Source organism: Gorilla gorilla, chromosome 23 (assembly GCF_029281585.2).
Source record: "Gorilla gorilla gorilla isolate KB3781 chromosome 23, NHGRI_mGorGor1-v2.1_pri, whole genome shotgun sequence".
NCBI classification, from domain to species: Eukaryota; Metazoa; Chordata; class Mammalia; order Primates; family Hominidae; genus Gorilla; species Gorilla gorilla.
Genome location: NC_086018.1, coordinates 16,461,870 through 16,475,297, shown reverse-complemented (window position 1 = coordinate 16,475,297; position 13,428 = coordinate 16,461,870). Strand labels below are relative to the sequence as shown.

At 59.5% G+C, this 13,428-nt stretch overlaps 1 protein-coding gene across 12 annotated transcripts in view; it reads left to right on the top strand.

Moving 5' to 3' along the window:
* Positions 1–8,454, top strand: part of DGCR2 (DiGeorge syndrome critical region gene 2) — an 84,989-nt gene extending 76,535 nt beyond the window's left edge. For 8 of the 12 annotated variants that reach the window (XM_055374927.2, XM_055374921.2, XM_063704653.1 and 5 more), the window contains 3 exons: positions 2,811–2,963; positions 3,460–3,696; positions 5,629–8,454. In XM_055374927.2, the coding sequence (XP_055230902.1) occupies positions 2,811–2,963; positions 3,460–3,696; positions 5,629–5,885 (647 nt within the window). In that variant the 3' untranslated portion in view covers positions 5,886–8,454. The remainder of the gene's footprint in view (positions 1–2,810; positions 2,964–3,459; positions 3,697–5,628) is intronic. The other 4 variants (XM_055374929.2, XM_063704654.1, XM_063704655.1 and 1 more) reach the window with 1 other exon arrangement.
* The last annotated feature ends 4,974 nt before the right edge of the window (positions 8,455–13,428 follow it).

The following is a 13,428-nucleotide window of genomic DNA, read 5'->3' as shown; positions in this document are numbered from 1 at the left end:
AAGATATAGGATGACAGTCAGGCAGCTGAAACGATGCTCAGTATTGGCCATTAGGGAAACAAACTAAATCCACGTGGGGTACCACCCCTGCTCGAAAGGCTAAAGTAATGAAACTGATAGCATCAAGTGCTGGCCAAGGTGCAGAGCAGCTGAAACTCATGCCGCCCTCTGCCCCTGCTTGCTCTGCTGCTGTCGGGCAGCCCTGATACGATGAGGTTCCCAGAGGCATGGTGAGGTGTTTGGCTGGTGTAGCTGCCAGGCACAGAGCCCACATTGGGTTCCTGGTCTCAGCTTCTGATCCCTGCTGACCTTCTGCTCCCCTTGGTGTCTCTGATGGAGATTTTGAAACTGTTACACTTAACCAAGCTCGATGAAATGGTGAGCTCCTTGTCACTGGAGCTCTTCTTGCACAGGCTGGATCCTCTCTCTGGGAGCTGCAGGATAGCTGAGAGACAAAAGACAACCCCAACTGCACAGCCCAGAACTCCATGGAGGGATCAGCCCTATCAAGGGGCCTCTGGGGCCCCTGGGCTGGCCTCTGGCTTCTGGGGCAGGCTGTCTTCTTTGTGCTTGACTACAAGTGGCTTGGTTCTGAGAGATGATTATTTCCGGTCCCCACCTTGAAGGGACAGTTGGGACCTTGACCGTGTCCTTGGGTTTATTTTAGAACTGATTAAGAGTTAGTCATTGCAAAGGGGCTTTCTTAGGAGCTCCCCTGGGATCTCTGAACTGGCCTCCAATGAACAGGCACGTCACCAGTCCCTGGGCCACTAGGCTTTCTCCCACTGATGAGAGTGCCCTTGAGACTGGAGGAGGGTCAGAGGCATCAGGAAAAGCAGTTAATTGGTGAGAGGATGTATCCTTCTCACATATTCACTTCATGTGTCGTCAGCAAAAAATGCAGCTTTTGGAGATGCTTCCTGGCCCCGTGGGAGGAGGGCAGGAGCTGGCGCTGCCATCTGTGTGGGCATGGAGTGTACTGGGCTAGCAGGAATGGCTTGAGGGCTCTGGGAACCCAGCCACTCCCACGGGGGTTGTGAAGTGTCTCCTTGGGGCAGGCAGTAGGGGTCCTGCCTGCCGAGATTGTTGCAGAGGTGGGAGTGGCCATTCCTAGCTTAGCAGGGTCCCTGCTGGTGTGGGGTCCTCCTGCTTCCAGGAGCTGATGGTCACTCCTCGTTCTGAAGCCTCCCTGGCCTTCACTCTTGGTCTGTGGAGGAAGCTACTTCTGGGACCACTTCCTGGTTCCATTATTCTGTGACTTCTGTGAGTTGCCAGTTTACCCAAGTCAGGAGTGCATGGAACTGCCAGCCATGTTATAGATGTGTGGCTGGTAGATTCTCCTTTCATGCCTGCTACCACTCACGTCATCTCTGCCTCCCCATGGGCAGCTCATATCGAGCCCCTGTCCCCAGTGTGCACTGCACCAGGGCAGGATGTGTCCCTCTTGGCGCTGTTGACATTTGGACCAGATACTGTGTGTTGGGGGCTGTCCTGGAGGATGTTGAACAGCACCCCGGCCTCCACCTGCTGAATACTAGTAGCACCCCAGCCAAGTGGTGGCCACGAAACGCGTGAAAGGTTTCAAGAAGAGCAGAGGAAGGCGCAGCAGCTTAGACTCAGTGCTCCTTGGCGTCTAGCCTGGCTGGGACTCAGCTTCAAGCTTCATGGCCCCTCCTGCCTACTCACCCAGCAAAGAGGTGGAGTCGGGTCCACACAGCCCTCCTGCACCTGTGCTTGGTGCGTGTGTACCCAGTGTGTGGGTGTGGCTGAGCCGGGAGAGCATCTCAGTGGGGAGCCTGTGAGACCCAGTGCTGTGTCCAGGTGTCATCTGCACGTGTATGCCAGGGCTGGGTGCGTCAGGGGATGCGCATTTTCTCTGCCATGGCTTGTTAAGGATTGGAGTGACAGGCTTCACGCCCAACCACAGCAGAGGCACATTTGTGAAACGATACCTGAGTTGACCGTGCGGCTGCCCACAGGGGCTCACTGTTGCCCTACACAGTCCATCAGGGAGTTGTGGCAATCCGAGTCCCAAGTGTACCTTGTACTGTCACTTCTCCCAGTCTGTCACTACCCGGTCCAGGCCTCTGTCATTCCCTTCTCTGCTGCGGCAGGTCCTCCTCCTGGCTTCCTGATGCCCTATGCTACTCCCTTGCAGCCTGTCCTCCCCACGGCAGCTGCCCGAGCCATGCTCCGCAGGGGCGTCACCCCCACTCCAAACTGCCAGCAACTGTCATCCATGAGACCCCTGCCTACCTGGCCAACCCTGGCCTCCCACCAGGAAAGGGCTGTCCCTCACCGCCCCCTGGCTCATTCTTGCTGGGCAACTGAGCACCTTCCTCCCAAGAGCCCAGGCCTCAGACAAAAGGAAGGCTGCTGTTGGATGGACGTGGGAGGCCTGTGTGCAGCCCTGGCCCCTGGAAAAGGATGTGCACCTCTGCAGGAGGGCCGCTCCCCAGCCACACCTGGGGTACACAGCACATGAGCGCAGCCTCCTAGGAGTGCTAGTCCTAGGACAGGAAACCCCACTTTGCTCCGGTGATGGTCAGAGGGGCGTTGGCACACAGCAGCCCGGGGCCATGGTGAGATGCTCCTTCTGACCTGGGATTCGCTCTTCTGCTTCTGTGCTGTCACCATGTTCTTGATTTTGAGCGGCCTTATTTCACGTGTATCCTAAAGATGGTTGGGTGCAGGGAGACACTGTGTGCCTTGTCCACACAGCCCGCCTGGGCAGGAGGACGACAGCATCCCCAGCGTAGCACGAGGGTGGCCCCCTTCTCAGAGCGGCCATTTCCTCCCCTCCCCCTCAGATGGCAACAGCCTGTTCGACTCCATGGCCAGTGGGATGCGCCTGGTCGTCAGCTGCATCTCCTCCTTCCTCATCCTGTCACTGCTGCTCTTCATGGTCCACCGGCTGCGCCAGCGGCGCCGGGAGCGCATCGAGTCCCTGATTGGAGCAAACTGTAAGTGCCCTCTGAGGGCCACAACCCTGGTCCCCATCCCCACCCCAGGTCACCCCATGTCTCCATGAGCTCCCCAGCCCTGGACAGAGAGGGGCAGAGGCAGGTTTGAAGGCCACATGTTGTGGGGTCTGTGTCCTCACCTGTGGGCCAGGAAAGTTCTTGCCAAGACCCTCCTTATTCCCATTGAGCCACAGGGGCCTCTGAGGGTCAGAGGCCCGGATCACCCTTCCAGCTGGAGGGGTGTGGTCAGCCAGAGGCTGGGTCTGACAGAAGTGTCAGCCCAGAGGGACAGGTTGGTGTGGTGAGGGTGAGACATGCCACGGAGCACACCAGGGGTTTCATGGGGATGCCGAATGTGGCCGAGGGGTAGGCAGTGGGGCACAGGTGTGTGCACTCAGGGATGGCAGGCCCAGCCTGGGGGTGGGGGGCTCAGGAGCCAGGCAGCCTGCCCCCAGTGACTTGTCTCTGTTCCCGTTGCACACTTCTGATGGCCCAGTGCACCACTTCAACCTCGGCCGCAGGATCCCTGGCTTTGATTACGGCCCAGACGGGTTTGGCACGGGCCTCACGCCGCTGCATCTTTCTGATGACGGAGAGGGTGGGACTTTCCATTTCCACGACCCTCCACCTCCCTACACGGCATACAAGTACCCGGACATCGGCCAGCCCGACGACCCTCCGCCACCCTACGAGGCCTCCATCCACCCGGACAGTGTGTTCTATGACCCTGCAGGTGCCTGACTCCCCAGGGAGAGGGAACACCTTGTCAAGTAACCTGGCATGTGGGGCTGAGCCCAGCACTCTTGCCCAGCTGCAGAGGCCTGGGGGCCTCACTTCTTTCCGGCTTTGTCTTTGGTTTTTCCTTTAAGGCTTCTCCTGGGGCTGCCTGTGCAGAAGGGGTCCTGATCTCCCTGCCTGGCCGCCCTTGGCAATCTGTGCAGAGAGCTCTGAGGAGGCCTGGGACCCCTCCCTCCTACCTCCCTCCCTTCTGTGAGCACCTGTCATCTGGGCAGCCCTCAGGGCCCTCAGCCCAGCTCTAGAGACCTGGGGAGCCGGACAGTGGTGGTTGTGAAGACAGGGCTGGCCCAGACCCAGGAGCCAGTCACTTGTCTGTAGACACATGAGCTAGAGACACCATGGTGACAGCCCCTCGTGTCGTGTCAGGAGGCAGCTCTGTGAGGTGGGAGGAAAGCGTGGCTTCTGTGCTACTGGCCCATAGTTGGAGCCTGCCACCCATCTGAGAGTGGGCACCATTCCTCAAGGCTGTGTAGCTAAGGAGTGGCAGGCACCTGACCCCTGGCCTGTCCCTGTCTCTGTTGAGCAGTGCAGGTGTCCCATCCCATCTCCCTGTGCATTAGGCCCCCAACACAAACCTGTAGTATATTTGGTAGGCAGTGCCACCCCAAAGTGGCTGGCTCCTTGCATGCTTGCCCATCTCGGCAGAATGGGCATTGTAAGGCTGGGGCTGCTGTGCCGAAAGGTCTCAGTCCTGTTCGTTTGTTTAGTCAGCTGCCACAGCTCTTGCATGATCTGGGGGTGCAGAAAAGACTTGCATTTGACCCCTGCCCTCATGACACAGATTGTCACAGTCTTCCAGGGTAGGACCAGCTTCCTGCAAGGGATGCCGGTGGGTGGCAGCAGATCCCAAACACCTGTGTGGGCCAGGCTGCACAGCAGGGTGGGGGCTGTGAGGGGCTGGCCAGGAGGGAGGTGCATCACCGGGGCCTTGTGCTGTTAGCTTTCAGAGACAGCCTATGGTAATGACAAGCAGGCAGCCCAGGCACAGTGGCTCACACCTGTAATCCAGCACTCTGGGAGGCTGAGGCGGGAGGAGGGGTCTCACTGTGTTGCCCAGGTTGGTTCGAGACCAGCCTGTGAGACCTCCTTCTCCACAAAAAATTCAGAACTAGCCGTGCATAGTGGGCACAGCTGTAGTCCCAGTTACTGGGCAGGCTGAGAATGGAGGATCACCTGAGCCCAGAATTCAAGGCTGTCATGAGCCATGGTCACGTCACTGCACACCAGTGTGCAATCTTTTAAGATCCTGTCTCTTAAAAGAGAAAAAAAGCAAGTAATAAAGATCGGGCAAAACAAAGCGAGTCGACTCCCTACCACACAGCCTGCCTTGGATCAGAGCTTCCTGCAAACACCTGTGTGGTTTTCCAGGCCGCTCACTGCAGCCCTGTTGCCCACACTCCGGTTGCCACATTCCAGCTGCAGCCCTGAATGTTCTTCCACCCACCTGGGCCCAGTGCCTCCCTGATGACGAATGCCCCTGCCTTCCTGCTGAGCCGGGTCTTCACCTTACTGAGTCTGAGACGGTTTCCCTTTGGGCTCCTCTGTTCTAGTGACTGCTGGTCAGTGTGTCTCCTCTACCTCACACCGATGGTGGGACAGGCCCATGTCTGCCATTGTGAGATGTGCCCTGCACCTTGCATATACCAGGTTCCCAGCCACAGGGGGCAGTAGGTACAACAGGTGTCATGTGGGGCAGGCTCCTCCTTCAAAATCTGAGGCCCGGGGGAGCCACCCAGGTCCTGCTCACCACCCAGCTTCAGGGGGGCCTTTCAGGCAGGAGGAGTGTCTCCTGGTTCTGCCTAGCTCCCCTGCATCCCCTGTGCCAGGCCCGTACCTGCCTCTGACACCCCTCTGTCTCTTCCTGCAGACGATGATGCTTTTGAGCCTGCGGAGGTCAGCCTGCCAGCCCCTGGGGATGGTGGGAGTGAAGGTGCATTACCCCGGCGCCTGGAGCAGCCTCTGCCCACTGCGGGGGCCTCTCTGGCAGACCTGGAAGACTCTGCCGACAGCAGCAGCGCCCTGCTCGTGCCCCCTGACCCTGCCCAGAGCGGGAGCACCCCAGCTACAGAGGCACTGCCAGGGGGTGGCCGCCACAGCCGCAGCTCCCTCAATACTGTGGTGTAGACGGCCTGGCCTGTACCGCAACGGTCTGGGAGCACCTGTCTGTTGTAGAAAATACCGGTCCCTGGGGAGACTTGAAAGGCCCCTGTCCCAGCCTGGACGCCGCGCACTGCCGCGCATCACTGGCGGGCACGCGTGTGTACATAGAGACCACAGCCCGCCTTCTGCCAAAAGAAGTGATGGCCTGCACCGAGCTTCCTTGAGGGCTTCAGAAACATGCGTAACTTTGGATCACTGTCTTTTCCTTTATAAATGGCAGAAGAGTGACAAAATTCATTCAGACCACATGTTAGAGGCAGGGAATGAAGAAGGTACTGTGGGCCACGGCCACACCTGATGGGTTTTTGGTGGGCCTGCTTGGTGCAGTGTGCTGTCCAGAGAGACCTGCTGACCCAGTCTGGGACAGGCACAGCGGGAGCTGCCAGAGTGCCCCTTGCTGGCCGCCCTCAGGAGGGGGCCTCTGGACCGTCAGTGTGGCGTAGGCAGTGGGTCTGCTTCAGGGAGGCAGCCTCTTGACTTTGTCACAACGGCTGCACTGAAGATGGCCCCCACAAGCCCAGTTGTGAATACCAAGGTGACCCTGCCCCTGGCTGGGAGCTCCCCTGGGGCTCTGGAACCTGAAGCCCTGAGAAGGAGAGCTTGGAAAGAGGTTGAGCTCTTCACTGTGTCTTTCCATCTGGGCTCTGCAGCCCAGCTCTGTGGCAGGAGGCCTGACCCCACCCCGTCAGTCCCTCTCCCAGCGTTGCTGTGCATGGCTCCCTCAGGAAGAAGCTCTGGAGTGGGTCCGAGGCCCCAGATGCTCTGCTGGGGTCTGGGGACTGAGCTGCCTCCTGTCTCTCCACTCTGGAGCCCTGGGCTCTTGCCTCCTATTGAATTGCCCCTGGGCCTGCCCCCGGCCCCGTTTGTGCCATAAAGGGTTGCTTCATTGCAGGAGGGGTGGCTGAAACCCACCATCCTGGGCTGCATCTATCTCCTTAAAGTCCACTCCTTACATCACCGCCACTGCTGCAGCTCAGTGCCCAGCGGCCGCATGCACACCTCCCGGCCCCTCCTCAGCAGCGCAGGGGCTGGGGGCCCTTCCTGGCACCCTTTTGCCTGATGGACCCTGTTGCCTGCTCCTGGGCAGTGGTCTTGTTGCCTGACACAGGGCCTTTAACATTTCTGAGGTTTGGAGATTAAGCGGGTTCTATGCGATTTTTAGCACATCCATATCTTTTCTACGTTGAATGTCTGGATCTTTCCTTTGTATGTTTGTGTCTCTGTGTGTGTATGTGGCCAAGCGTCTGCAGGTGAGGGTGGCACATGGAACTTCACGGGTCACTGGGGGCCCACTCTTCCAGGGTCATCGATGCAACCTGGGCTGTGCTGAGGCAGTGCTGTCTCGCTCAGTCTTTCCAGACCAGCAGGGGCAGCACCTGGGAGGCCTGTCTGAAGCATGCAGTTCTGTGGCGCTGCTTGGGGACGGACTCCATGCACAGTCCACTTCTTGACACATTCTCACACTGTGGCTGGAGACCCATTTTTTCCATCCCATGTGGAATGAGAATCTTGAATTGCCCACAGACAGACTTGACCTTTGTGCCAGAGCTGTGAGTTTTGTCGCTGAATTGCCTGTCCCTGAGCTTGGCCTGCTGGAGCATGATGCTGGAGGCTGTGTGCGGGCAGGCTTGTGCTCCCCTTGGAGAAGGGCTGCTACTTAACAAGGAAGTCCTGGCCACAAGAGTCCCCTACTGGCTGCAGAGGACGAAGCAGGAAGCACGTCGTGGATCCCACATGCACTGGGGCAGGGCAGCCAGATTCCAGAGCAGCAGGTATGTGCATTATGGGTGCCAGGTGGCCAGTGAGGGCTCGAGGACCACGCAGCAGAGTCCCCCATGGGCCTGAGCCTGAGAGCTCAGAGGGTTCCTGCCAGGCCTCAGAACTGTGTGTGCGGGACAGGGTGGCTGGCACAAGATGTGTGGGACTGGGACGCTTCCTTTGGGGACCAGAGGAACATTAGGGGCCGGTCAGACACGTAAGGGGCAGTGAGGAAACGGGGTAAAGTGGACCATGCAGGCTGCAGAGGGTGGGCCTTGGGCTGGCCGGGGTTGCTGGGTGGCCCCTTCCCCATGGGCCTCCACAAGCACTCAGGCCACTGGCACGTAGGGCCAGGCAGAAGGTCCACATGGCAGGGCTGCCTGGAACACCGCTGCCACTGTGGCTCCAGGAGGCCCTTGGGAGCATGAGGAGAGCTGGACTCGCTCATCTGTCCTTGCACCACCATCCAGAATGCCCCCTTTGCAAGGCCTGCTGCAGTCCCCAGTCTGACCAGCAAGTCCCGGGGTCGCCCTTGCTGAACCTTGTGCTCCAGGGGTGGTCCTCCTCTAGGACCAGCTTGCCACGGTTTCTCAGAGCCCAGGTGCCCTCTGACCTGCCATGCGGAGGTGGGATTTGATACTGTACATTGTCTTGATGCCTGTTTTTTTATGTTTTCATTAAGGGTTTTTAGTTTTTGGTTGGGTTGACACTAACTTTTCTTAAGATGCTGTGAGAATCATTTCATCCAAATGCCAAATAAACTTGTGTTCTGAAAGAGGCATGGTTAGTCCTTGGTGTGGCCCCCACGGCTGCCACAGGCTAAGGTGGAAGAGGCTGGGTACCCACCTTTCAGCAGAATGCACCTAGGGTTTGCAGCCCTTGCAGGCATCCATCAAACCCCCTGAGGACCAGGCAGAGCTGAGCCTGGAGCCTCCAGGTGGAGTGTGCAGGGAGAGCAGCAGCCCTGAGCTGCCTACAGCTATCCTGCAGCACCCAACCCTGCTCGGGGCATCGGCTGCTGCCTTGGCAGGTGTTGCTGACGTGCACAGGATCCACATAAAGGCAAGGCTGCTTGACACCATCTGGGAGCTAGCATGGGACGGGGTGGTAGGGCAGGGCTTGGAACCTGGCCGTCAGCGCCATTTCCTCTAAGCTCCCCTCATCATCCAGGTGGCTGGAAACAGCCCCTTCCTCCAGTCCAAGCCACCTAATGTTACAAAGTAGCCTAGGTCTTCTGGGGCCTCTTCACTCATGTCCAGCAGTGCCATCTCTAGGTCTCAGAGGGTAGGGGGCCCAGGAAGTGTGATTGCATGCCCTGCTCTGGGGGCACTCCAGGTGTATATACTGGGGGGAGGTCCTGCGGCCGGACACGAGAGGAGTCAGGGTTAGGAAAGGAACTGGTAAGTCCCTTGGCAGGGATGGGAGCCTCGAGGATGTGGCCCCTCATTTTTTATCCCATCTGCTGGGGCAGGAGTGGAGTGGTGGTGTTGAGTCCCGAGCACACAGGTCACTGTCAGCACTCCGGACAGAGCCCCGAGCCCTGCTTCTGGGTAGGGGCTGTCTTCCCATCCCCAATGTGGGTAGGGCCCTGCCCTCTGGCGATTGGAAAGAGGCGTGGGGTGCAAAGAAGTCCCCTCCTCTGACCACCTGCAGGGCTCCGTCTTGGCCTGGATCCGCAGGGGGGCCTGGGTAGGAGGGAGGCTGTGGTCTCGGGATGGGGTGGCAGTTCCGGGCCCACAGCGGGGCAAGAGACATCCTACACCTTCCTCCCATCCTTGCCCCGAAAGTCATGGGCGCTGGGGTCCAAGGTGCCCTCACTATTTGACCTTTCTTGCTGGTGGCTTTGGTGTGTCATTCTGGTCCCCAGCCTCTGTTTCCTGGACTGTAAGTGGGGATAATAATAGGTCACCCCTCCCCTGCAGGATTAACCTCAGCGATTGTTGCAGCCCTGGGACCAGAGCACACCTGGGTGAGTTTGGAGCGCTCGCACTCTTCCTGGTGGCCCTGCCTGGGCACTGACCCCTCCCATCCTCTCCTCAATAGCCACGCCTCTAGCCCAGCTAGCTAATGAATAAATACGTAGTAGCCAGGCCAGCATCCTGGCTCCGCGGTCTAACCACTTTCTAGTCCTTCCTAGCTGTGGCTGCTACTGAGCCACACACGCCCCTGGCATCATGCTTGCCTTGCGGTGCAGCTGGTGTGGCGCAGACTCTGAGAGTGAGCACCAGGACTCTTCCCGTCTGGTCTCCAATCTACCCTCTTGCCATGCTCCACCACCCCTTAGGTCTTGCCACTGGGAGTGGGGAGGGACTGGGGAGAGAAAATACTGGGGTAGGGGTGACAGGAGAGAAGGTTCTTCACTGGCCTCCCCTGGCCTAAGCCCCTGGCCTACTTCATTCTTGGACCCCAGCTGATGGGATGGGGCTTGGAGAAGACCCAGATGACTGGCCTCTCAGCTCAGCCTCCTGCCCACTGTCTCTATAGGTGCCTGGTGCTACGACTCCCAGGACCCCAAGTGTGGTGAGGACAGGGTGTCATGTGAGGCTGAGTGAGATCAGTCTGTGTCCTGGGACCACCAGAGCATGTGCCAGTGGTGCAAGAGTGGCCAAGAGACAGTCTGCACCCTGCACTCTGTGGCCTTTGCAGGTTTCTGTCTGTAGTCGTCTGCCCCAGTAGACTGGGCATCAGGTGCAAGTGCGTGACTGTCCCCCTGTGTGTGAGTCTGGGCCTGCTGTGATCGCCGGTCCCGAGTCAGTCAAGGCTGGTGTGCCTGTTACTGTGGCCAGCCCAAGTGTGTGCAGGTGATAGAGGTCCCAGTGTGGGTGTGCAACTGTGTGCCGGAGACTCTTCTGCCTTCATCTCACCATGGGGCAGCCAACCGGGAAACTAGATGAATAGATCAGATGCAGGGTACAAGAGAAGGGGGGTGCTGTGACCTGTTCAGGTGTGGGGGAAGCAGGGAGCTGGGTTTCCTGAGGCTGGGCTATCCTCTGGGTGTATGGGGGCCACTCTCTGCTGCACCCCCAGGCTGCCTCCCTGACCCCACCCCCACCCCAAAGGCCCCAGTCCTTGTTCCAGCAGTCCCCACCCACTGGAAGAAGCTGGCCCCTGCCTGTGGGGGCCCAGGCCAGTCCCTCATCGACATTGACTTTCACAGGGTCCGGCGGAACTCTACCCTAGGGCCCTTCATCTTCCGAGGCTATGACTCAGCACCTCCAGGCCCTTGGACCCTGGAGAATGACAGCCACACAGGTCAGCACCCTGTGGTCAGGACCCCTCCTAGGCAGGAGCAGGAGCCCCACACAGGGCATGAGAGCTCCTGCGTGTACACAGGGACCAGGACCCCCTACACACGGGAGCTGAGACACCCCACAGGGCCAAAAACCCTCCACAGGGGCTAGCTTCACAGGAAAGGAGCATCCTCACACAGCAGTCCAGATGCGCCCTCTGTGTAGGTGCCAGGTCCCACCCTACAAATCACAACCAGCCATGGCCCCTGAGGACCAGGAGTCAGGGTCTCTGGCAGGGCCAGGATCCCTGACCACACACAGCTGGGCTCAGAGCCCCACCCCAGGAGGGCTGCCCTCTGCCCTCTTCCATGCCATGCTGGGTGTGGGGGGGAGAGGGTTTCCCCTGCAGTCTGTGGAGCTCTGCTCTGCTGACCAGCAGGAGCCATGGACACCATGGGTTCCATTCCATGGAGGCAATGGGGCCGCACTGGGGAGCAGCCTGGCCTGAGGAAGGACCTCTGCTCATACCCTGTGCCCTAATGGCACAAGGTGGGCAGGTGGTGAGGTAGAGAGGGTGTCGTGTGCCTCCTCCCCTTCATTGCTACTCTGAATGGACACTGATCCTCAGAACCACCTGGAGATTTGGGAGGCTGGGCTGCTGTTGCCTGTCTACCGCGCACTGCGGCTGCACTTCAACTGGGGGTGGGGGGGCCCGAGGCGAGCAGACTCAGAGCACAGCCTGGACAGGCAGCACCAGGCTATGGATGTAGACTTGGGCACAAGGTGGGGTGGCCGGAGTGCTCCCACGGAGATGAGAGAGAGCAAGGTGGGGGCAGCTGGGTATCTCCTACATCTGTGCCTCCCCCCAGATGCACGTGGTCCACAGTAACACAAAGTACCAGAGCATGGAGGAGGCACCACACCACGGTGATGGGCTGGAGTGCTGGCCCTGCTGCTGGAGGTGCTGCTGGCGGTGAAGGCAGGGCTGTGATTCTATGTATGTTTCCAAAAAAGGGGTCCATGGGGATCCTGGAAGTGGACAGGCCAGGCCTGTGGAGTCTGTCGGGGGGATCTCTAGGGTCTATAGGATCTGTGGGAGGATGGGGCGGTGGGAAAGCCTGAATCGGCAGGGCCGGTGGCGGCGAGAACCCTCCACCCCATTTCCCAGATGCCAGATGCCTCCTGCCACTAGGAGCCTCCTGCTTAGAGTACCCCAGCCGAGTTCCCTCTTCAGAGACTCCCCCACTCAGAACCCCTCGCACTTGGAGCCCCTCCCAGGAGCAGGACTGTAGCAACACCAACTCCTGCGCCATAGTGTCGGGCTTGAGGAAGGTGCCTGAGCCGGGTGAGGAGCCACCGGGTCGTTTTCCGGCTCGGGGGCGGGGGGTTTGCTGGGGATGGCACCAGCAGGGCACAGGGAGGCTGGTTCCAATCCCCCTCCCTCTGCCGCCCGGGGCTTTCAGTGAATCTGATGTCCACCTTCCTTCTGGCGTCGATGCGGCCGAACACCTCGAGCTACTGTCGCTTTGCTGGGTCGCTGACCCCGCCTGACTGTGAGCCCAAGGTGCTCTGGACCGTCTTCGAGGACCCCATACCCATCCGGTGGGTGCAGGTGGAGCCACTGTCCCCCGTCGCCCCCCACACCCCTCCCCGGGCCTTGCCTGGCTCCTCCCGCAGGTGCTGCCCCTCTCCCACCCCGTTTTGATCTCTTTGCCCTGCACCCTCGGATGACCCTGTTCCACACCGTGCCCCAGGCTGGACCCTCCCACTTTCACCCCATACTGCTCACGGGTAACTTCCGCCCACAGCAGCCTCTTTTTTTTTTTTTTTTTTTGAGACGGGGTCTTGCTGTGTCACCCAGGCTGGAGTGCAGTGGTGGAATCTCAGCTCACTGCAAGCTCCGCCTCCCAGGTTCATGCCATTCTCCTGCCTCAGCCTCCTGAGTAGCTGGGACTACAGGTGCCCGCCACCACGCCCGGCTAATTTTTTGTATTTTTAGTAGAGACGGGGTTTCACCGTGTTGGCCAGGATGGTCTCGATCTCCTGACCTCCTGATCCGCCTGCCTCGGCCTCCCAAAGTGCTGGGATTACAGGCGTGAGCCACCGTGCCTGGCCCACAGCAGCCTCTTAAGGGGCACGCAGTCTTGGCCTCCCCAAGAGCCTCAGTCCCCACAGCAGCCCCCCGCTCTTCCCCCACCCTAGCAGGTGTGCACTGCGCTCTGATGGGCCTGGGGCTCAGCTTGTGGTTCTGTCAACCGTGGGCGACCCTCCATGTGAAATAATGAAATAATGCACAGAGTGACCTTAGCCTAATGTAGCCTGGAGGGGGTGGGTGCGTGACCCGGCGTGGTCCCCCACTGCAAGAGGGGCATTTCCTGCCCTAATCCCACTGAGGCCTCAGTGTGCCTGTCTGTTCCGTGGGAGCCCTCTGAGTGACCCTCTCCTACCTCAGCAGAACCCGGGCCTCTCCAGGTTCCTCTCAGAGGGAGAAGGGCCCCCACCCTCATCCTATACACATT